This window comes from Caretta caretta, chromosome 6, assembly GCF_965140235.1.
Source record: "Caretta caretta isolate rCarCar2 chromosome 6, rCarCar1.hap1, whole genome shotgun sequence".
NCBI classification, from domain to species: Eukaryota; Metazoa; Chordata; order Testudines; family Cheloniidae; genus Caretta; species Caretta caretta.
Genome location: NC_134211.1, coordinates 15913733 through 15937404, shown reverse-complemented (window position 1 = coordinate 15937404; position 23672 = coordinate 15913733). Strand labels below are relative to the sequence as shown.

General features: G+C 47.3%; 1 protein-coding gene across 1 annotated transcript; it reads left to right on the top strand.

Moving 5' to 3' along the window:
* The first annotated feature begins 545 nt into the window (after window positions 1–545).
* Window positions 546–5089, top strand: LOC142072473 (up-regulator of cell proliferation-like). Its single transcript, XM_075129281.1, is given in 2 exon segments — window positions 546–4202; window positions 4205–5089. Coding segments are annotated over 2 exon segments (4527 nt in total). The 5' UTR covers window positions 546–560.
* The last annotated feature ends 18583 nt before the right edge of the window (window positions 5090–23672 follow it).

The following is a 23672-nucleotide window of genomic DNA, read 5'->3' as shown; positions in this document are numbered from 1 at the left end:
CAACCGAAACCACATTTCTAGTTGAATACATGACCTGTCTGACAGAATTTCCGGAGCTCGCCGTAAGTGTGGCATTTCAGTTAGGATGACTGAGAGTGTGACAGTTGGGTCAAATCTGTGAAGGTTGCACCAGATAAATGGTGCTTCAGTACTCCAGCTACATGACCCCGCTATGTGGTTGTCACTCACAAGGAGCATGCAGACCTCCACGATTTTTGTTTAATAATTGCAATCCCTTCACATTATGGCCCTAATACCAAAGTAAGAGTTCTACCTGAAAACATTTTCAGTTTAACAAAGTGTTTATGTTGTATTACCTTTCTGCAGAGAGACCAAAAGCCCTTCAGTACAGCGAGTCAAAGTTAGAAAAGGAGAAATACAGAAGCAGGAAACTAAAGCTGAGAGATGTCCTGGAAATCACACGAGAAAGTCTAAAGAACTGCCCTCCTCAGACAACAGGAGATTTACCTTGGCATTTCCTCAGGAAGCTCATGGCTCTGAATGGGATGTCAAGAAGCACAAGCCTTGAGCACAGGGTACCCACTGATCAAACACTAACTATGGACAAAGAGGAGCTGGATATTCCTGAAGATTTTACTTTTCTCAGTGACACAGACACCAGTGATTCCCTGCACCCCCTTGATGTTCTCTGTGCCATTCTGCTTTCCTCAGACAGTTTCCTACAGCAGGAGATCCTGTCCAAAATGTCCATGTGCCAGTTTGCCCTTCCTCTGCTGCTACCTGCCCTCGACACCCCCAAGTGCACCCTACTGCTGTGGGCCATGAGGGACATGGTGAGGAAGTGGAGGCCGCACTCCCTGTCAGAGAGTAGAGGATTCAGAGAGGAGAGCCTGGTGCTCATGTCAATGACAACCATTTCCTTTGTGCGGATGGGGAGCTGCAGCTTCTCCAAGTCCCACCTCCTCAATGAGGTTCTCAGCCCCTCCCAGCAGCACCAGGATTTCTTCATCCATCGAGACATGGAGTCTGGGAACATCCCTCGGGAAATCGCAGGTGGGCTGCTCAAGATTTCCTGGTATTTCCCTGCTGGGAGGGAGAATCTGGATCTTTTCCCAGAGCCTGTTGTGGTTGCAAACCTGCGGGGAGACATTGAGTTGCACTGGCTGCAGTTTAGCTTTTTAACAGAGGTCTCCTCAGCAGTGTTCATATTAACCGAGAGCATCAGTGAGAGAGAATACACGCTGTTATCATCTCTGCAGGGATCAGCCACTAAATACTACTTCATCTTCAATAATCAGGCTGGGAAAGCCAAGCAAACGCTGGAATTCCTGAAAAAGTTAACCTCGATGCTGAAACTGAACAAGTCACATGTGCTGTGGAAAGGAGGTACCACAAATAAGGCACAATTTGTAAAAGTTCTGCAGTCTGCAATAGCAGCCATAATGAAATCTTCTCCCAAGAGAGTGAGTATAGAAGCCATGGCTGAGACAGCACGTCAATTAGGCATCCAGGTAGATGAGGATAACAAGGAATGTCAGACCGCAAACACATACGCAAAGGAAATCACTGCACAAATCAAAGATGTGGCAAAGTACAAGAGGGAAAAGCTGAGACTCCAAGGGGAGACATGGAGAAACTTGGCTGAAGTGGATAAAGAGCTGTGCCGAATGAGAAAGCAAGGAGACACCCCACTGGAGAACTATAAATCTCAGCTGAAAAAGAAATTAATGGATTTATGTGCTCAGCAGAATAAACATGACCTTACTGATGGTTTGATTACATTTATTACTGGAATAGAACACCTACATCACAGGGAGAAACATTACTTCCTGAAATGGATGAAGTTTGGCCTGGATCCCATTGCTAGGGAGAATCTTTCTAAACTATGGGATCAATATAAAGAGAAATGCAAAAACTCAAAAGATGACCCCAAAATGTTTGCAGAGTTAGACAAATTAATCTCTGCCAGTTCCTTAGGAGTGGAGCATTTCATGCGTGAGTTGGGGCAGTTTTATGAAGCTGAATGCTCAATGGTTAAAGAAGGTAAAATGGCAGAAAGCCAAAGGCAATTCACCCATCTCCCAAGCATAGCAGCTGACCTCATGCTGAAAGGGTTTCCCATGGAGATCATTGATGGAGACATTTCCAACATCCCACTGCAGTGGGTAACAGATGTTCTGAGTCAGCTTGATGCCAAGCTGGGGGGAAAGTACAGAATGCTGGTTCTGACGGTGCTGGGAGTACAGAGCACTGGGAAATCCACCCTCCTCAACACCATGTTCGGCCTGCAGTTTGCAGCGAGCAGTGGCTGATGCACACGGGGAGCCTTCATGTTACTCATTAAAGTGGCAGGGAACTTTCAGCAGGAACTGGGCTGTGATTTCATCCTGGTGATAGACACAGAAGGCTTGAAAGCCCCCGAACTGGCCAAGCTAGAGGATAGTTATCAACATGACAATGAGCTGGCCACCCTGGTGATTGGACTGAGTGACATAACGATTCTTAACATGGCCATGGAGAATGCCACTGAAATGAAAGATGTTCTGCAAATTGTGGTCCATGCATTTCTCAGAATGGAGAAAATCGGGAAAAAAACCAACTGCCAGTTTGTGCATCAGAACGTCAGTGACGTGTCTCCACATGAACAAAACATGAGGGACAGGAAACACCTCCTGGAACAGCTGAATGAAATGACCAAAGCTGCAGCGAACATGAAAAAGAAATGCAAGGAGATGAATTTTTCTGATATTATGGATTATGATCTGGAAAAACACAATTGGTACATTCCTGCTTTGTGGCACGGACTCTCCCCCATGGCTCCAGTGAATTTGGGATACAGTCAAAAGGTTTATGAATTAAAGAAATATTTGTTTGAATTTCTGAAAGATTGTTCACAAGAGAGAACTCCCAATGACATTCCCCAATTTCTTGAATGGGTGAGGAGCCTGTGGAATGCTGTAAAACATGAGAACTTCATTTTCAGCTTTAGAAACAGCCTTGTTGATGAAGCCTATAACCAGCTGTCTGTGAAGTATGCAGAGTGGGAATGGGGTTTCCGGAAGGAGATACCTTTCTGGGTATCTGAAAAGGAAACTTTCATCCAAAATCAGCCACCAGATAAAGTAGACCCTAATCTTTCAATCAGACTAAAGAGTGAGGCACAGGAAAAACTGAGGCAAGAAGCAGAGAAGATTGTGAATCATTTACAACAGTATTTTGAAAGTGGAGCAGCAAATCTGCACCTGATAGAAAAGTACAAAGAAGATTTTAGAAGAAGTGCCAATAGTCTCAGGAATGAACTGGAGAGTTATTCATTCAGCAAGTGGCAAGAAGCGATTCATATTAAAAAAGGCCAACACAAAACAGACTCTGTCCTGTCAGAGTACAAGAGAAAAGTTGAAGAGAAAGTGGATGGGCTTCTGAACCACTGCAGGAAAAGCAACTGCAAATTAAATAATGATGAACTGGAGAAGGAATTGGAGAACATGTGGAGAGAAACATTGTCAGAATTATCACTCATTCCTTTACAGAGACGCAACATATTTGAAGATGTGGAGTTCCATCTGAGAAGAGACCTAGCGGACAGGGGCAGTGCAGTCTGGAAGATGTTACAGGATGCCAAAAGCTTGTGTGCTTATAAAACACAAAATTTCAAAATGAAAAAGGAATACTTACACTTAAAAGTGTTCAGAGGTTACCCACTATCAATATCAGGTGTGAAAGAATTCTTGACACAGGAATGCTGGCATAAAACAGAGGCTTTAGCTAAATCCTTAATAGAAGAGTGCAATAGTTACACTGATGGAAAAGTAAATGGCAAAGCAGATTATGATGAAACTTATTGCAGAGAGTTGTTGCGGATGATTAACAAGTGGCTTCAGCAGGCTGATGTTTAAAACCTTCACACCACCGCCTGTTTTGCAGTTGACCTGAAGCTTCACATTTTGGGGGATGCAGCTCGTGCATTTCAGACGATGCATGAAGAATTCATTGAAGAAAATGATCCTCTGCAGCATCTGGGGAAACTGAAACCTCAGTATCTCTCCACGTTCAAAGCTCTGTACTTAGAGAAGGATGAGTGTCAGGACAGGGCCTGGAATTTCTGTGATCAGTGTCTGAGACCTGCCCTGGTGGACTATGTGAACAAGAGACTTGGGACAGAAATCGTGGATGACATTCTCAGCAGTGAACGGTCTGTTGAGTACAGCACCCGGAGTTTTTTCCAATTCTTTGTTCTGAAGCAAAGAAAATGGAAGAAAATGACTTTAACACTTATGTGCAATACACAAGGAATTATGTAGATTTTATCAAAACCCGGATACAGAGACACTTGTTAATGCTCTACAAAGAGAAGGCAAGATTGGGAGATTTGGAGAAAAGGATTTTCTCCCCAATAATTAATAAACTCAGCCATGTTCTGAAATACTCCAAAGGTGAGAAGACTAAGACAGTCTCTGCCTTTTTAGACAACTTGTGTGAAAAGCTGCAGCAGGATCTAGTCATTCCCAGGGATAGCTTAGAAGTGATACTGTCTAAAAACACAGCAAGTGCAGACCAATTTTCAGCTTTTATAGAACAGTTTATTCCTGACCTGGAAAAACAAGTTTTATCCACTTTTGAAAATATGGAAATTCTGTCAAAACTCTCAAAACTTGCAGTGAAGCCCCAGGATGAAATCTTCAAGCGAGTGTTTGGCTGTGGGAAGCAGTGTCCATTCTGTAAAGTCCCCTGTGAAGCAGGAGCTCCTGCGCATGACGAGCATTTTGCTTCAGTGCACCGACCTGAAGGATTAGGGGCATATCGGTGGAATAAAACAAGAATACTTGTCTCTGATATATGCTCCTCTTCTGTGGCTTCAAATAAAACATTCAGATGTTCGGAGACAAAAGGGGAGTTTCATCCTTATAAAGATTATCGCAAATTTTTTCCAGACTGGCATATCCAGCCAGATCCCAGCATCACAGCTTCCGATTACTGGAAGTTTGTTTTCAAGGAATTCAATCACCAGTTTGCTGAGGAGTTTGATGCTCTCCCTGCCGATCTCCCTGAGGACTGGGGTGAAATAACCAAAGAACAGGCACTGGAGAGCCTAAAGGAAGCCTTTACATTGAAATCAAAAACAGGCTGAGAAACTCTTTTGTGAATGGAAAGTTACAGAAGTTAATTCCCTTAAATGTAATGGTGATTCTCTTTTAATATCAGGCACAGGTTGCAGCTTCCAAACAGATAAAGAAACAATGCTATTTCACGTTTCACATCACATCACATCACATATCGATGTATGGCAAAATTAAAGAAGGAGGGAAAGACCCAAATGTGGAGATTCTGCACCTCTGTCTTCAGGAGCAAATCGCCAAAATCCCAATTTGTCCTCACCACTGCATTTTGCTGATACAGTGGTACCATCCAGTGACCTGCAAACCTTTCCCACATGAGTGTTCCCTCCAAGAGCCCCCAAATACCAACCATCCACTTCTGCTACTTAAAGGAACAATATCCTGTGCTTTTATGGCTAATCTGACACCAAACAGCCTGGCCCTGATGCTCGCCTTCTCTGGGGTAACACATGGGAGGGGGAAAGTACTTCAGAAACACCAATGAGGGAGGTTTGCAGCATAATGTAATGGGGAGAGGAGGGATGCAGCCAGCAACCCCAAAAGACATTGAGGTTTCAAAGGGAATCCCCACAAACCCAACAGACACCAAGGCTCCATGGGAAACCCACCCCATCCCTGGGAATGGTCTTTCCCTCTGCTCTGCTCACTGCCCCGCACACATCTCTCATCCAGGGTCAGTCAGGCTAAGAAGCCATGGTGCATTGGCTATTCGCCCTGTGATTGCCTGCTACCCTTCTGCATGGGGGTGCTGTGGGGAGAAGCCAGGGAAGGCAGTTAGTGGTGCTAAGAAATCTGTGGTCCCAGCTAGAAGGTCACATACTGCCATTTTGGCTAATACTTGCCTGGGTTTCCTCCCCCCTGCTCGCGTGGCATGGTTTGGCCCAGCTCTGTCTGTAACATCCACATGGATCCTTCTGGATGAAAGTGTCTATAAAGATGTGAATGAACATTTCAGTAATTCCTGTTGTATCCAAACATGATTTTAAAATTGCTTTAAGTGAGCTGTGGCAGCCAAGGCTGAGCTTCACTGCCCTGACTTTCACTGATGTATAAATGCCGATGATTTGACTATTTACTGTCCTACAATTTTTGCCTGATCTCATTTGCTTGTTAGCCAGATACTGTATAAGCCCCAGTTCAGGCCAACCAGGAGCTTCATAAAATGAAATTCTAAAATGCCATGTTTGACTGACGTTGATTTATTTTGTGTATAAATGATCAAGAATTTTCAAAGAAAATTAAATGAGAAATGGTTTACAGGAGAGTGAGACGAGGTTTTGAGAGAGGAACATCCTGAGTACAATTTTTTTTCTATTGATTTTCTGTGAATAAATGTTGGCCCAGGTAGCTGCCAGAGATAAAGTTTAAAACTGATCTGTGTATATTTTTATTCTCCTTTTGAGGATAACATGGATAAAAGAGACATTTAAGTGCGCATTGTTAGACAAATAAATATGTACGTGTGCCCACAAGATATATAGCGCAGCCCTCCACATTTCTGTCTAGCCCACCTCAGTTTCCACCATGGGGAAGAGGCTGCCCCTGTGCATCCGTACTGAGCTTTGCTGGCTATTGATGAGAGAAATTTTCTCCATTTACGCTGGGGGGATGGGCGAGGAAGGGAAGTGGTGGATGCTGCCCTCTCCAAGGGATTAAAAAAAAGCCTAGAAATGTCACTTTTTGGCCAGGCATGCAACGCCCTTCCACTCCTCTTGGTGCCATTTCTCTCTCTGTCTCTCTGTCTGTAATGGGATAACTTTTAAATGCCTCATCTGATCAATTTCAAAATTTCAGGTGGTGCCCTGGGCACCAATGGCCAGAACCCTTTTGATTTGAGGGGAAATCAGTCAACTGAATATGAGGGGGAAATGAAGCTCCTGGCATCCCAGTGGAGTTTAAGATGTTGGCCACCTGAATGACTCATCTCCCAGAAAAAGACAACATGGAGGAGGGATGGAAGAGGGAATGGGGATGTTTAGATGGGAGAATAGGGGCATGCACACAGCCCATGGCATGGGGGGAGAATGCGGGACCCTGGTGTGAAGGGCTCACATAACTCCCGGTGGCAGGTGTCATGCTGACAAAGCCAGGCCAGAGCCATAGGCCCATTCACTTGTGTGTGACTATCAAAGGAGTTAAATGTATTAGTATATATTCAGGCCAATTCACTTGTGTGTTAATAGAGATCAAAGGAGATGTTAATTGTATTGTTTTCGCCTAACTATATCTTGTTGTTTACTACTACATTACATTTACATTACGCATGCCTGGTAATTAAATAGACCTAGATCAAAGTGTGTGTTAATCTAAGAGTGTATTCAGATGTTAGAACTTCATGAAACTAATGGAATGTTACTTGTATTCTTTCATGTATCTATTCTTATTATAATGTAAAGGCAGGCAGTTTTATTTAATTACAAGCTTAGACATAATATCTCATTGAATGCAAATGAAGAGTGCTAAATTCAAAGCAATTGGCCATTGTGTGAGTAAGAACATGTCTCTGATTGTTGTGTGGAGAAGAAACTGTAAGTACTGATTCAAAGGAAGATCCTTTATCTCTGGACTGTTTGGATTCTAACAGGGTGGAATAACTAAACAAGAAGACGGAGATCCCCAGAGCTATTCTGGGTGGCCCTGAACTGGCAAATTACTACACCCCTGTTATCCTTTGGGATTCACAAACTTTGACTCACCTGTTAATGTATTTTACCTGCTTTAACCTCTCAATAACACTCCTTTCTTTTTGTCAGCTAATAAACCTATAGTTAGTTAACTATAGCATTGGCTACCAGTGTTGTCCTTGGTGTAAGATCCAGAGTACGAATTGATGAGGGGGAAGTGACTGGTTTCTTGGAACTGGGAGGAACCTGATGTGGTGTGATTTTTGGTTTATGTGACCATTATCACTAAGTGCAGTTTGCCTGCGTGGTGAGATGGGCTGGAGAGCTTAAGGAGACTGTAACTCCATGGTAAGGCTAGTCTAGTGATCCAGGAGTTTATATTTGTTACTGATTTGGTGAAATGTAATTATAAATAGGGTGACCAGATGTCCAGTTTTTAAAGGGACAATCGCGTATTTAAGCTGTCCTGACTTTTTCTTAAAAATGGGCAAACTATCCCATATTTTCAGTCTCCCCCACATGCTTCAGTACTAATGGGTCCCTGCTCGCAAGCCATCCTCCCACCAGTGCGGGAGGGGTGGGGGGGTCCAGTGACCAATGATGGGGGTGAGGATGCAAAGCTGGTGGCAGGGATAAGATGCACCGTGCAGGGTCAGCTGCTCCCCCTGCTGGTCTGTCAGCACAGCCCCTGCTGCAAGCTGGCTCTCGACCAGCAGGGCCCTGCTCCCCGTCCCGTTTCTGGCCAGCCCTAGCTGTGAGCTGCAGTGGCTGGAGAGTGCGGGCAGGTGCCAGGCAGTGGCTGATTATAGGTCAGTTCTGCTGCCCACCCATCGGCCTTTTACATGCTCCTCCTCTCACTGTCCTCTCCCTGCTTTGCCCCTTCACCCCCACAAGTCCTGCTGCTCCTCCATATCACCCCCCCCCACACACACACACACACAGCAGGACATATCCCACTCCCAGCGCTGTGCAGAGAACCAGCTCCTGTTCGGAGCACTGCACTTATTAACAGTATGCCCGGCAGACTCCTTCCTTCCCCCACTGCCTCTGGCTGGGCCAGCACCCTGGGAAAGCCCAAGACCCTCCGGCCCGGGACACTGGCCAGGAGGAGCCGAGCCCTCCATGTGCCAAAGCCCTGGGCAATACATGCATGGGGAAGCCGCTAAGCTCTGGACTGGGGTGGGAAACAATTTCCAGCCTGTTCCCAACCTGACCCTGCAGGCTTCACCGCAGCCCCCGGACAGGGGCTTAGTGCCCTCTTTGCCCTGCGGTCCAGCCCCCAAGGAGCGTGGGGCTGCTCTGTCCCCTAGGCACCCTCCCCTGCTGAGCTACCTCTCTGGCCGGGTTCTCTGAAGCCTCTGCAATCAGGTTACCTGGGCCCTGGTGCACAGTGCATTCTTAAAGCTTAACCCCTTCCTTCCCACGCTGTAGCCGGGGGGGACAGACGGCATCTAGGTTATGTTGGTGGCCAGCAGCAGCATGGAGGTCTTAGCTGCTTTATGATACTGTGTGGGCAGGAAGGGACAAGCTGCTTCCAGCCACGGTGGGGGTGGGGAGAAGAAGATGAGATGAGCTCTGCAAAGACAAGGGCCAGGTCATCATTTCCTCTCTACTCCTCCCCTGCAGCTGGAAGCAGCTCCAATCCCTTCCCTCCTGCACAGTGCCAAAAGGCTGCTGGTGGCCACATGCCACATCAGATTGTGTCTGGCGAAACTGAACTGAGTTTGTCAGACCAGGTTCAATCCCGATTTAGGCCAATCACATCACTCCCTTTCCCCTCAGGCACAGCCCTGGATCAGTTATTAGCAATCAGGTTAAAGTCCCACCCTGGGGAGGGGAGTCATTTATTAGCCTAGTCAGTCACTAGGGTTGCCAATTGTGGTTGGATGTATTCCTGGAGGTAGCCTCCTCATGTTACATACTCTTTAATTCAAGATTAATCTTGAATTCCTGGAGACTCCAGGGCAATCCTATCAGTCACTCTGTAGCTATAAGGTGCTGACACACCTAAGAGATGTGGGGAGTGTTTGTTGCCCATATTTCTAGTCACATGCCATCATGCGGTGAGGCAGAGAGTCCTCCTTACTCTGGCAGTTTTCAATAAATGACCTGTTCTTTTATCACTCAGATTTAAACTTCTTCCCCTTCGTTATTAATCATGTGTGTTACAGTCCTACCTATTGGCCAACCAAGATCGGGGCCCCGTTGTACTGGGAACTATACAAATAGAGGGTGGTGGACAGTGCTGGTCTGAGGAGCAATTCTAAATAGACCGGACAAACACAGGGTCGGGAGAAGGGATATAACTCACAAACAGAACCCTCTGGGGAGTGGGGTACATGAGTAGGACTTAGATTTGCTCTCTAGCTAACACCTATGCTATACATTTTTATTGGAGCTTGTTGGGCTTCTTCACAACCAATATTATCACAAGCAGTAAGGTATAAACTCATAGAACTGTTACAAAATCTTCCTTTCCAATCACCCACAAGGGAGAAAGCTTGGAAGCAAGTGTTGTGTTCGAGTTAAAATTTTGGTCCCACGAGATCTTTTATACAAATATCCATCGTCGGAGAGTTACATATTAAACACAGACACTGCAGCTGTCACGTCTCTCTCTGCTGGGCGATGGGAGCCAAGAAACCCTTGGCAAACTTCCAGCCATGTTAGACAAAAGAGGGCAGGGCCAGCCAGTCAGATATAAACAGCCTCAGAGTAACTGAGAATTAAGGTTCATGTTGATGTGATTAGATCGGCCACTGACCTCGCTACTGTTGATCATGACATGCTGGGAACTCACCTGTGTATGTTGTTAGCAAATTTAGACACACTGTGGACCAAAGCAGGGGTGGTCAGGGCTGCTTTTGGGTGACTCTGTTCCTAGCTTTGCTGAGAGCTCTCAGAGGTAGTTGTTGGCCAATTGCTTTTCCTCCTTGAGGATGCTGCCACCTGGGGCTGTGCAGGGTCCATCAGCCACCTCTCTTGTTTTAAGTGTATCTGATCCATTGGAGTAGTAAGGAAACTTGGGCAGTGGGATCTTCAGGATGCTGACAACACCCAGCTTCATGTCCCCATCTCACCTGGCTAAAATTATTTTAATTATTATTAAATTATGTGCCTGTAGCAAGGCAAAGGCTCACCGGCATAGCGCCTCCTGCTGGTCATCTTGGAAGTTAGCTCTTCAGCACTGGGAGCGCCCTCTGCAGGCTGGTGTCTTGCCTGTCTTAGGGCCCCCATATCCCTCCGGACCTTGGTGCCCTTTTACCTTGGGGTGCTGCCCCCTGGCTGTACCCCCACACTCTGGGTCTCCCCTCCCAGGGGAACCCCCAACCCTCTAAACCCACCTTGCCTCAGTGGCTACTGCCAGTCATCATCTAGCCCCTGCTCACTGGGGCAGACTGCAGTCTGTAATGGCCACTCATCATTGGCAAGGGGGTAGGACCTGCTGCCTTTGCCTATCCCCAGGCTGCCCCTCTGCCTCCCCCGTACCTTTCTGAGGCCTTCAACAAGGCCTCAGCCTGGGGATTTACCAGGCTGCTACTCCCCAGCTCCCTTTGCCTTTCCCCCGCACTGCTCCACTTCAGGTACATTGCTCCCAGGCAGCTAGCCCTTCTCCTTCCAGGACTAGAGTGACACTCCTCTCACTTCTGGCCCCAAGCCCTCTTATAAGGGCCAGCTGGACCCTGATTGAGCTGGCCACAGCTGTGGCTCTTTCCCAAATCAGCCTAGCCCAGCCAAAGCCCTCTCCAGGGATGCTTTTAACCCCTGTTTTACTGGAGTGGGGCAGTTGCCCCACTACAGGGCCTAAAAGCAAACTATTCCACTGCACAGGAAAGATAGGAAGTATAGCCAGAGACCATGCTGGCTTAACCAGGAGATCTTCAATGATCTAAAAATCAAAAAAATTGTTGTACGTAAAGTGGAAACTAGGTCAAATTACAACAAAGGATGAACATAAATAACACAAGTTTCTAAGGACAAAATTAGAAAGGCCAAGGAACAAAACAGATCATAGCTAGAGACATAAAGGGTGACAAGAAAACATTCTACAAATACATTAGAAGCAAGAGGAAGATCAAGGACAGGGTAGGCCCATTACTCAATGAAGAGGGAAAAAACAATAACAGAAAATGTGGAAATGGCAGAGGTGCTTAATGACTTCTTTGTTTCAGCGTTCAAGAAGAGGGTTAGTGGTAATTGGACATCTAGCATACTGAATGCCAGTGAAAATGTGGTGGGATCCGAGGATAAAATAGGAAAAGAACAAGTAAACAATTATTGAGACCAATTAGATGTCTTCAGGTCACCAGGGCCTGATGAAATGCATCCTAGAATACTCAAGAAGCTGACTGAGGAGATATCTGAGCCATGAGTGATTATCTTTGAAAAGTCATGGAAAACGGGAGAGATTCCAGAAGACTGGAAAAGGGCATCTAAAAAAAGGGAAATAAGGACAACCTGGGGAAATACAGACCAGTCAGCTTAACTTCTGTACCTGGAAAGATAATGGAGCAAATAATTAAGCTCTAAATTTGCAAACATCTGGAAGTTAATAAGGTGATAAGTAATAGTCAGCATGGATTTGTCAAGAACAAATCGTGTCAAACCAACCTGATAGCTTTCTTTGACAGGGTAACGAGCCTTGTGGATGGGGAGAAGCAGTAGATGTGGTATATGTTGACGGTAGTAAGGCTTTTGATGCAGTCATAGAATCATAGAATATCAGGGTTGGAAGGGACCCCTGAAGGTCATCTAGTCCAACCCCCTGCTCGAAGCAGGACCAATTCCCAGTTAAATCAGTCCCAGTCTCACCTGACCTTCTCATAAACAAACTAGGGAAAGACAACTTAGATGGAGCTACTATAAGATGCGTGCAAAACTGGTGGAAAACCATTCCCAGAGAGTAGCTATCAATGGCTAACTTCCTGTCAGGGTGGTTAAGCACTGAAATAAATTGCCTGAGGGGTTCTGGAATCTCCATCAGTGGAGATTTTTAAGAGTAGGTTAGACAAACACTTGTCAGGGATGATCTAGATAATGCTTAGTCATGCCATGAGTGCAGAGGACTGGATTAGGTCAGTGGTTCTCAGCCGGGGGTCAGTGACCCCTTTCCGGGGGGCCGTGGAGCCCCATGGCTGAAACCTGGAGCCCCAGTGCTGAAGCCTGGGGGCCCCCCCTTCCTCCTAAGCCAGGAGCAGTGCGGGTCTGAAGCCAGTGGGCCCCCTGCCCTAGTTAGGAGCAGCACGGGGCTGAAGCCCGCGGTGCCCTCCCCATCCCCCCCAAGCCGGGAGTGGCGCAGCCAGAAGCTAGGTGGGGCTGAAGCTGGCAGGGTCCCCACATCCCCTCCAAGCCAGGAGCAACGCGGTGCTCGAGCCGGCAAACCTCCCCTCCCCCACAAGCCAGGAGCAGCAGAGAGGCTGAAGCCGGGAGTCCCAGTGCCTTGCCCGTGAAGCTGGGCATTGCACTGGAAGCCCCCCTGTCTGCATACAGCCCATAGCTACCCCCTGCCCATACACAGCCCTTAGCTATCCCCTCCCTGTACCCTAAGCTACTCCCCTCATTTCACACAGCCCCTAACTAACCTCCTGCCCGCACCTGAGCGGTTTTCAAACTTTTTGAACTGAGTCCCCCCTTTCAGTTATATTTTTGGTTGCATCCCCCCAGAGCCCAGACAAGCTGGGTGCCCTCCTGAGTGAGTCAGGGGGTGGAGATGGCACATCCTCCCTGGACCCTGCTGTGTGGAGCTGGGATAAGCCATGCCAGGCCTTCCTTACCCCCCCCCCCCCACCAAAAAAAAATAGAAGTAAAACTATGCCTATGCCCAAGTGTGTCCCGCTGGCCTGGAACCCACGCTTCCCCCCTGCCGGACCCTGTTGTTTTTATAGGATGTTTTTAGAGGGGCCTCAGCAGGAAAAAGGTTGAGAACCCCTGGATTTGATGATCTCTCAAGGTCCCTGTCAAGGTTCCTCCCCCACTCTGAACTCTAGGGTACAGATGTGGGGACCTGCCTGAAAAACCTCCTAAGCTTATCTTTACCAGCTTAGGTCAAAACTTCCCCAAGGTACAAAATATTCCACCCGTTGTCCTTGGACTGGCCGCAACCACCACCAAACTAATACTGGTTACTGGGGAAGAGCTGTTTGGACGTGTCCTTCCCCCCAAAATACTTCCCAAAACCTTGCACCCCACTTCCTGGACAAGGTTTGGTAAAAAGCCTCACCAATTTGCCTAGGTGACTACAGACCCAGACCCTTGGATCTTAAGAACAACGAACAATCCTCCCAACACTTGCACCCCCCCCCTTTCCTGGGAAATGTTGGGTAAAAAGCCTCACCAATTTGCATAGGTGACCACAGACCCAAACCCTTGGATCTGAGAACAATGAAAAAGCATTCAGTTTTCTTACAAGAAGACTTTTAATAAAAATAGAAGTAAATAGAAATAAAGAAATCCCCCCTGTAAAATCAGGATGGTAGATATCTTACAGGGTAATTAGATTCAAAAACATAGAGAACCCCTCTAGGCAAAACCTTAAGTTACAAAAAAGATACACAGACAGAAATAGTTATTCTATTCAGCACAATTCTTTTCTCGGCCATTTAAAGAAATCATAATCTAACACATACCTAGCTAGATTACTTACTAAAAGTTCTAAGACTCCATTCCTGGTCTATCCCCGACAAAGACAGACTATAGACAGACACACAGACCCCTTGTTTCTCGCCCTCCTCCCAGCTTTTGAAAGTATCTTGTCTCCTCATTGGTCATTTTGGTCAGGTGCCAGCGAGGTTACCTTTAGCTTCTTAACCCTTTACAGGTGAGAGGAGCTTTCCCCTGGCCAGGAGGAATTTCAAAGGGGTTTACCCTTCCCTTTATATTTATGACAGTCCCTTCCAGTCCTATGATTCTATGTGGAAAGGAACAATTGAAACCGGGTGACATGGGCAAATCCACTGAGCAGCTGGGCTGACAGATAGAGTACGGCAACTGCGTGGCATGTGGCAATGAAGAGAAGAGATTCCCCCGTGGGACAATAGACGGAGCCACTGCCCAATCCAGCTACACTCACAGCCCCACTGTCGAGAAGGGACACAGAGAGGGAGTGTCATGGGTTGGGGTCACTGCAGAGAGTTTGGGCCATCAATGTTGTTACTGGGGATTTCTAACCCTACATATTTCAGTCTGTTTGTGTGTGTGTGTGTGTGTGTATAGTTATCTAATTTCCCTTGTAACTGTGGAAAATCCAGTCTTTGGGTTGGGGTTTAACTGCTTCACCTGGGGGTTGCTCCATTGACTCCAGATCTGGCCCTGCCTATCCCACCACAGCGGTTACTAACTTGTGCCGCATTGGGTCTCCACCTCTCCCCCTGCCCCCAAGTGAGAGCTCAGGGCTCCATGAAATTTTCTCACTGTTTAAATGAGAAAACAAAGCCCATTTTTCATGAGGTCAGTCATTCTTATCAGCATCAGGCCTCTCAGAAGGGCTAATTTAAATGTTAAGGGGTCCTGTATCGCTTGGGATCTTGGGTTTGTACTTTGGAAGCATCACATCTCCTGAAATGTTTGCTGACCTCACCCACTATCCTTCCTCTCAGGGCTAAATAAAACAAAAAGCTTCAAGGCAACATTTCAAAATAAATAAGCCACCATAAAAAAGTCTGTTCCCAAGTTTATTTTGTTTAACTGTAAATGGTTTTCTCTTGCTTCTTATGCGTGATTACATTAAAACAAGAATACTAATTTCTTAATGCACAATAGGGAGAGTAAATGACAGTCATGCTCTAAATATAGCAGTTTAATTGTCTTCAACGGATTCTTATTTGGGGGGGAGAGACTCAGTTTAAACACTCAACATACATGCCAATCATTTATCTGTGTTTACAGCCTATTCTAAAGTAATTACTTCCTACTATGTAATACTCAGCTCCTGAATCTGCCCTTGTCTTGAATAAAGAAATTTTCACTGATGTAACTTAGGCTATGTCTACACTGTCAGATGTACAGCGCCAGGAGCTGCAGTGCCCCTCAGAGAGCGCTCGCTGCAGGGAAAGCGCTGCTGTGTGTTCACACTGCCAGCACAACGGCAGCTCTTGCAATGGCCACAGAGAGCAGTGCATTGTGGTAGCTATCCCAGCATGCAAGTGGCTGCAACATGCTTTTCAAATGGGGTGGTGTTGGGTGGAGTGTGACAGGGAGTGTGTTGTGTGTATGTGGGGGGAGAGAGAGTGGGTTTTGGGGGGGCTGAGAGCATGTCAGATTTCCTACAGAAACCTACAACGTAACACCGAATGCACATTAGTGATTGTTCCACACACTTGCTAATTAGTAGCTGAAATTTGATTCAAAGTCCCGATGGCATGTTTAGACACCAGTGTTCCAAAACAAGGAGAGACCTTGTAAAACAGAAAATTTGGATGCTCTGGTGTATTTGTGGTTGTGTTAAAATTGAATACTGCGACTTTAAATTTTGGGCACGGTTCCTGGACCTACTTGCATGCTAAGCAGCTCAGTGGGGGTGTAGCAGCAGTCAATCAGCATCAGTCAGCAGGTACCCAGTGAATTGTGCCTCTCTGTTATAGGCAGAAGCTTACATTCTCTCCTTCTGATTTTGGGGTTCTTATGTGTTTTTGTTCTGGTCTTAAGAAACAAATTAGCGAGACATTGCAAACTTCCCGCAAGAATCATTTATGTTTTTCTCTAACTTCTCTGCTTGTGTGCCAGAAAACCTAAAAGACACAATCTCATAAAAAAATGAAATAAAATTCTGCAGCCAAAAGTCCTAACTTCCCCCATACTAATTTCCCCCTATTCTTACTGAAACCTTCTGGTCAACTGTTTGAAATGGGCCACCCTCATTGCCACGACAAAAGTGATTTTTCCTCCTCTGGTATCCTACTCTTAATTGAATTGTCTCGTTGGAACATGTCCATCTCAATGATATTTCATTTGCTGGGAGTCCCAACCAAAATGGGATAGTGGGGGAGTTCAGAGGTTGTTGTAGGGGGGTTACAGCATTGCCACGCTCACTTCCGTGCTACCTTCAGACCTGGGCTCTGAGGGCAGCTGCCAAGCATCTTTCTGAAGTTAGAGGAGGTTCTAAGATGTGCGGATGGGTCCCTGCTGCTGAGAGCACCTCAGCTGGGGGCTCCTACCTACTAGTCCCCTGGCAAATTAACGCAAGGACCAATTTGGGGGCATCCTTAAAAATGAACCCCTGAGCCCCAGAAGGAACTGCAAGGGAAGCCCTGAGCCCCAGCTGCAGATGCCGGGCAGACACCCAGAGTGCCGAGAGCAGTGGGAGGGGCATGAAAGTCCTGAGCTCAGCACCCCAGGCTTGGCTGCAGTCACGGGGGTCAGAAGCCCTGAGCCCAGACACCCAGAGACATGGCTGGAGCAGAAGTTGCCAAGGCCAAACCCCTGAGCCCAACGCCGGGCTGATGCAGTGCATTCACTTCTGCATGCCTCTGGTGCATCTGATATCCCCAGCCCAGCAGACAAACAGCTAGGAGGCCCCGACTGGGTTCTCCTGGCTGGAGGGATCCCAGCAGGACAGGGAGATCGGATTTCACGGGGCAGGGCTAATTCGATCTCGCCCAGAAAGGCACAACAAGAACCAACAGCTGTCAGTTGAAGCCAGAGAAATTCAAATGAGAAGTAAGGCACACATTTTTGACAGTGAGGGAGACTAAGCACTGGAACAAACAGAAAAGGACTTGTGGCACCTTAGAGACCAACACATTTCTTTGAGCATAAGCTTTCATGAGCTACAGCTCACTTCATTGGATGCATTCAGTGGAAAATACATTGGGGAGATTTATATGCAAAGAGAACATGAAACAATGGGTGTTACCATATGCACTGTAAGGAGAGTGATCAGGTAAGGTGAGCTATTACCAGCAGGAGAGCGGGGGAGAAAAAACCTTTTGTAGTGATAATCAAGGTGGGCCATTTCCAGCAGTTGACAAGACCGTCTGAGGAACAGCGGGTGGCGGCGGGGGGATAAACATGGGGAAATAGTTTTACTTTGTGTAATGACCCATCCACTCCCAGGCTATATTCAAGCCTAAATTAATTGTATCCAGTTTGCAAATTAATTCCAATTCAGCAGTCTCTCACTGGAGTCTGTTTTTGAAGTTTTTTTGTTGAAGACTTGCCACTTTTAGGTCTGTAATCGAGTGACCAAAGAGATTGAAGTGTTCTTCAACCAGTTTTTGAATGTTATAATTCTTGACATCTGATTTGTGTCCATTTATTCTTTTACATAGAGACTGTCCAGTTTGGCCAATGTACATGGCAGAGGGGCATTGCTGGCACATGATGGCATATATCACGTTGGTAGATGTGCAGGTGAACGAGCCTCTGATAGTGTGGCTGATGTGATTAGGCCCTATGATCGTGTCCCCTGAATAGATATGTGGACACAGTTGGCAACGGGCTTTGTTGCAAGGATAGGTTCCTGGGTTAGTGGTTCTGTGGTGTGGTGTGTAGTTGCTGGTGAGTATTTGCTTCAGGTTGGGGGCCTGTCTGTAAGCAAGGACTGGCCTGTCTCCCAAGATCTGTGAGAGTGATGGGTCATTCTTAAAGATAGGTTGTAGATCCTTGATGATGCGTTGGAGAGGTTTTAGTTGGGGGCTGAAGGTGATGGCTAGTGGCGTTCTGTTATTTTCTTTGTTGGGCCTGTCCTGTAGTAGGTAACTTCTGGGTACTCTTCTGGCTCTGTCAATCTGTTTCTTCACTTCAGCAGGTTGGTATTGTAGTTGTAAGAATGCTTGATAGAGATCTTGTGGGTGTTTGCCTCTGTGTGAGGGGTTGGAGCAAATGCAGTTGTATCGTAGAGCTTGGCAGTAGACAATGGATTGTGTGGTGTGGTCTGGATGAAAGCTGGAGGCATGTAGGTAAGCATGGCGGTCAGTAGGTTTCCGGTATAGGGTGGTGTTTATGTGACCATCCCTTCTTAGCACCGTAGTGTCCAGGAAGTAGATCTATTGTGCGGACTGGTCCAGGCTGAGGTTGATGGTGGGATGGAAATTGTTGAAATCATGGTGGAATTCCTCAAGGGCTTCTTTTCCATGGGTCCAGATGATGAAGATGTCATTAGTGTAGCGCAAGTAGAGTAGGGGCATTAGGGGATGAGAGCTGAGGAACCGTTGTTCTAAGTCAGCCATAAAAATGTTGGCATACTGTCGGGCCATGCGGATACCCATGGCAGTGCCGCTGATTTGAAGGTATATATTGTCCCAAATGTGAAATAGTTATAGGTGAGGACAAAGTCGCAAAGTTCAGCCCCCAGGTTTGCCATGACATTATCGGTGATACTGTTCCTGATGGCTTGTAGTCCATCTTTGTGTGGAATGTTGGTGTAGAGGGCTTCTGCATCCATAGTGGCCAGAATGGCCTTTTCTGGAAGATCACCGATGGATTGTAGTTTCCCCAGGATGTCGGTGGTGTCTCGAAGATAGCTGGGAGTGCTGGTAGCGTAGGGCCTGGGGAAGAGGTGGATTCTCTGTTTCCTGGTATCCTCCCATCACAACTGGTTATCATTCTGGAAGGTGCCATGGCACCTTTTTGTGAATTACAAGCAATTGGGCTTAATATGGTGGTAAGCGTGTGAAATGTCATAGCCAGTGAAATAGAGGCCGGATTAGGAGATCAAATAGTTTCACAACCGATGCCTCTATGAAAAACTCAGTGTGGGGTGAGGCATAGACTCTGCTGTTTTACTGGGTGGCCTGCTTGCTCCCCAGAATCAATAATGAGCAAGTGGGGTGATCCAGGGTGCAGCTGAAACATCCAGCCGGGCTGGCCAGGGGCAGACATCAGGCCTACAAGGGAAAGGTGAGTGTGGCAGTGACTTCACAAAGGCCTTTGGCAGGAACTCAGCCTATTGGGCAAAGATGATGAGGCGGGTGTGACCCCACAGAGCTCCCTTGACAACAGCCCGGCAGGACAGGGGTGCGGGGCAGGGGGAACCTCGGAGACCCCTGTAGCCTTGCTGCAGCAAGCCTCCATCTCGCGGTCTCTCAGTGGGGACCAAGAGACGGTTGGTGTGGAGGAGATTCTCGGGATTATTTTTATTACTGTATCGATTGTGTGGAAAGAAATCGTCATCTGTGTAGACGGTAAGAAAAAATATAGGCTCTAAGTAGAAGATGGGGGACCCTATCCTAGCAGATTCAAAGGCATCCCCACCCTCCCAGTGAAAAAGTTTTTCCTAATATCCAAGCCTTCCACACTGCAACTTGAGATCATTGCTCCTTGTTCTGTCGTCTGCCAGCTCTATGAATTTCATGAGAATCAATCTTTCATTAGGAAAATAATTCAAAAATACAAAGACAAAAAACGTGAAGTGAAATCAATCCATCCTGATCTTCAGTGTCTGGGGGGTGTGGGCCTCGGAGGCCAGACTGAGACCCTCATTGGCTAGGGACACCCAGGAAGCCAGTAAAAAAATTCCAGTCCTCTTTGCAACCAAGCCTCCATAATCCAAGGAACACCTGAGGGCTGCGGGAGATAGAGGAGTGCTGAGAATGTCTAACTCATGATTGAAAATACAGAGATGTGTTATTGGCTTTGGATGGGGGACAAGTATCAAATCCGTTGGGGTTCTTGCCCCAAACAACAATCACCCATTGTCCTTTAGAGCACAAGGGCTCTCACACGCCTGACGTGCTCAAATCTCTTGCCTGCTAGGACTTAGAGAATTTTCTCCATCTCCATGATAGAGAGGGAAAGAGAAAAGAAGTGACCTCTCTTTGGTCACAAACCACGGTCCTGCTGGAGCTAGAAAGAGAAGCATAAGAAAAAAGTTGTATGAAAATGTTTTGCATTTCAAACTGATTTCTTAAACAAAGGAAATTTGAAGTGTGGTTAGTGAACTAAAATGATACCTTCTGGTTTTCACGTGTTTCTAGATTTATGAACTAGTATATCCATCCCCTCACACCTAGTTTTTATCCATAGATTGAGGGAGGAAAAGAAGTTTGCCTGTTTTGTGAACTCTCAATGGCTTTCTTGAATTTCAACGAACGAGTCATTGAACTGAACTCTTTGAATCAACTGAAAAGAAGACAATAGTTTCTGCACCTTCCAAGGAAGCTATTGCTGTCCAAAGCTGGGTTAGCATTTCAGCTAAGTTAGCTTCCAGGGCTTTAGCTATCATGTCAGTGGTGTGACTCTCTCAAAAACTTGGCAGTGAACATGTTCGATTTCATGTTATTTTTTCCTCTTCTATTTAGATTATTGAAGAGATTTTCATAAATTTTGCCCTTAATTTAAAATAGATGATTTTTTTTGTCAAGCTGGGCCTTACAAATCTCTAAGGATGAAGATTCCACCACCTCCATAGGTCACACTCAGGGCCAGGGAGGCTGGGAATAGAAGAAAATCACCAGTGAAAGCCAGGAGTCCAGATTCCCACCCCCCTGCCTCAGTCACAACAACAAGTCACACTCAGAGCCAGGGAGACTGGGAATCGAGTCCCGCTGGCACTTCCCAGCTCTGGAAGGGAGTGTTCCTCTAGTGGTTAGTGCGGGAGCCTGGACAAAGGCTCCATCCACGGCTCTATCCCTGAGTCCCTCGGTGACCCTGGGGCAGTGGCTTCTCCTGCCCAGGCCTCTGTTTCCCTCACTGGGGCTGGGGACACTCCCCTACAGCCCTTGGGTCATCACGCTTCAGGAATGTGCTTGAGGTACGAGGAGACCTGGAGATGGGAGGTGTGCTGCTGGCCATAGGTCAGTGTTGTAAACCCCCGGTTGCTAGGCTGAGTTTATCCATCCCCTGACAATAAAACGTCATCTTGTTTTCACAGCCACTTTCGATCTGCAGGCTTCTACTCCCTGCTCTGCTGGCAGGGCATTGGGCAGCACCCTTTCCAGCCCACCTTGGTGCAGGAGATCAAGGAGGAGGGCAAGAGACTAGGCCTCGGTGAGTATCTGCCACCCAGTGCTTTCCCATCTAGAGCAAGTGAGTGGAGTTCTCCAGAGCCATCCCCAGTGTGGTGGGAATGGGCCAGCAAGAGGGCTCCCAGCCCTTCCCTTGCAGGAGATTTTTCCCCACGTCGAGAGTCTTTGGGGAGGGCAGAACCTGCCAGGTGCTGAACACCCACAACCGCAATCAGTGAAATCAGTGGGAACTGAGGGCGACTCCTCCCTCCCAGCATTGGCACCTTGTGAACTTTCGCTGGGGACTGTACGGGTGCTGCTCTTTCCCTGGTCTGGAAGGGAGCGGGGCCTTCTGGGGTGGAGGGAGCTGCTTGTCCAAACTAACAGAGAGCCCCACTGCTCTGAAAGGACGAGACTCCCCTGGTGTCACAGGGCCCCAGGGATGAGGGGGAACATTGGGAGCAGCCTGTGCTGTGAGCTGCTGCCAGTGGGTGTGGACGGCAGCCCCCAGGCCCTGGGGTGGGGTGTGTGGTGAGGAGAAATTGTCTCAGCGGAGGGGAGGTGGATGGAGGAACAGGCAGGCACATTAATGAGAGGCTGCCTTGAACCCAGACTCATGGCTGCTCCCCACTCATTCCCAGGATGAATTCCCTGAGGCGAATTCTGAGGAGGAAGGCCGGGCTGGTGGCTCCGGAGCCGGTAGGGAGCAGCGTCCGGCTTTCCCAGGAGGAGAGCGGCCCCTCTGTCCCCGCGGGCGGGGAAGAGGCCAGTGGCCAGGCGAGGAGGAGGAGCTCCCTGGCTTTCTGGAGGAGGAGGAGGAAGACACCAGCTCCCTTAGCATGCCCTGAGGCCCCTTCTGGTCCCAAATGGAGGTGGCCCAGGGTGATGCTATGTAGGAGGGACCCAGGAGAGGGTGGGAGCCTGGGAAGGTGGCTCTGCAGCTTCCTTTACAGGAAGCAGAGGAGCCAGGAGCCGCACCCCAGTGCCCAACCGGAGCCATCCACCAGCCTGGCCACTGAGGAGCTCCCAGCCAGCCCAGAGCAGGAGCTGGGCGACTCTGGCACGGGGACCAGCAGCTCCTCCTTCTCCCGAGGGGCCAGCAGCCCCTCTGTGGGGTCTGAGAGCCCTGAGGCTGAAGGCTCCCTCTGTGCAGGTGAGGGGAGACCCATGGGACAGGGGGGAGGACAGGGGCAGCGGGGGACTAGTAACACCCTGTCAAGGTTTCTTCCCTACTCTGAACTTTACGGTACAGAGGTAGGGACCTGCATGAAAGACCCCTAAGCTTATTTTTACCAGCTTAGGTTAAAAAAACTTTCCCAAGGTATAAACTTTGCCTTGTCCTTGAACAGTCTGCTGCCACCACGAAGCATTTTAAACAAAGAAAAGGGAAAGAGACCACTTGGAGACGTTTTCCCCCAAAATATTTCCCCCAGCCCTACACCCCCTTTCCTGGGGAAGGCTTCATAATAATTTTTACCAATTGGTACAGGTGAACACAGACCCAAAGTCTTGGATTTTAAGAACAATGAAAAATTAATTAGGTGTTTAAAAGAAGAATTTTAATTAAAGAAAAGAGAAAAGAATCACCTATGTAAAGTTAGGATGGTAAATACCTTACAGGGTAATTAGATTTAAAACAGAGAATTTCTTGAGGCAAAACCTTCAGTTACAAAAAGACACAAAAACAGGAATATACATTTCCTTCAAAGTTAGTAACAGCCCGTTTGTTGAGCCATTTATGAAACAGATTTGTTATTTGGTTTACATAAGCCACGTTAGTTCAGGCCTTTTGTTAAGGGTTTGAAATTTTACTTTGTAAGTTTGAGGTGTAAATTGAAATTGGCGATTTGGCTGTATTGCGCTACAAATGGCCTGTAATATCTGGCCAAGCCTAAAAAGGATTGGACCAGTTTTTTTTTTTTTTTTTACTTTGGGACAGGCCACTTTTGGATAGCATTCACTTTGGCCTGTAGGGGGTTGATAGTTTCTTGACCCACCTGATGTTCAAGGTAAGCTACTCTGTTTAGGCCTATTTGACACTTTTTAGTCTTAACAGTTAGTTTTGCCTCCCTTATGCACTTGAAGACTTT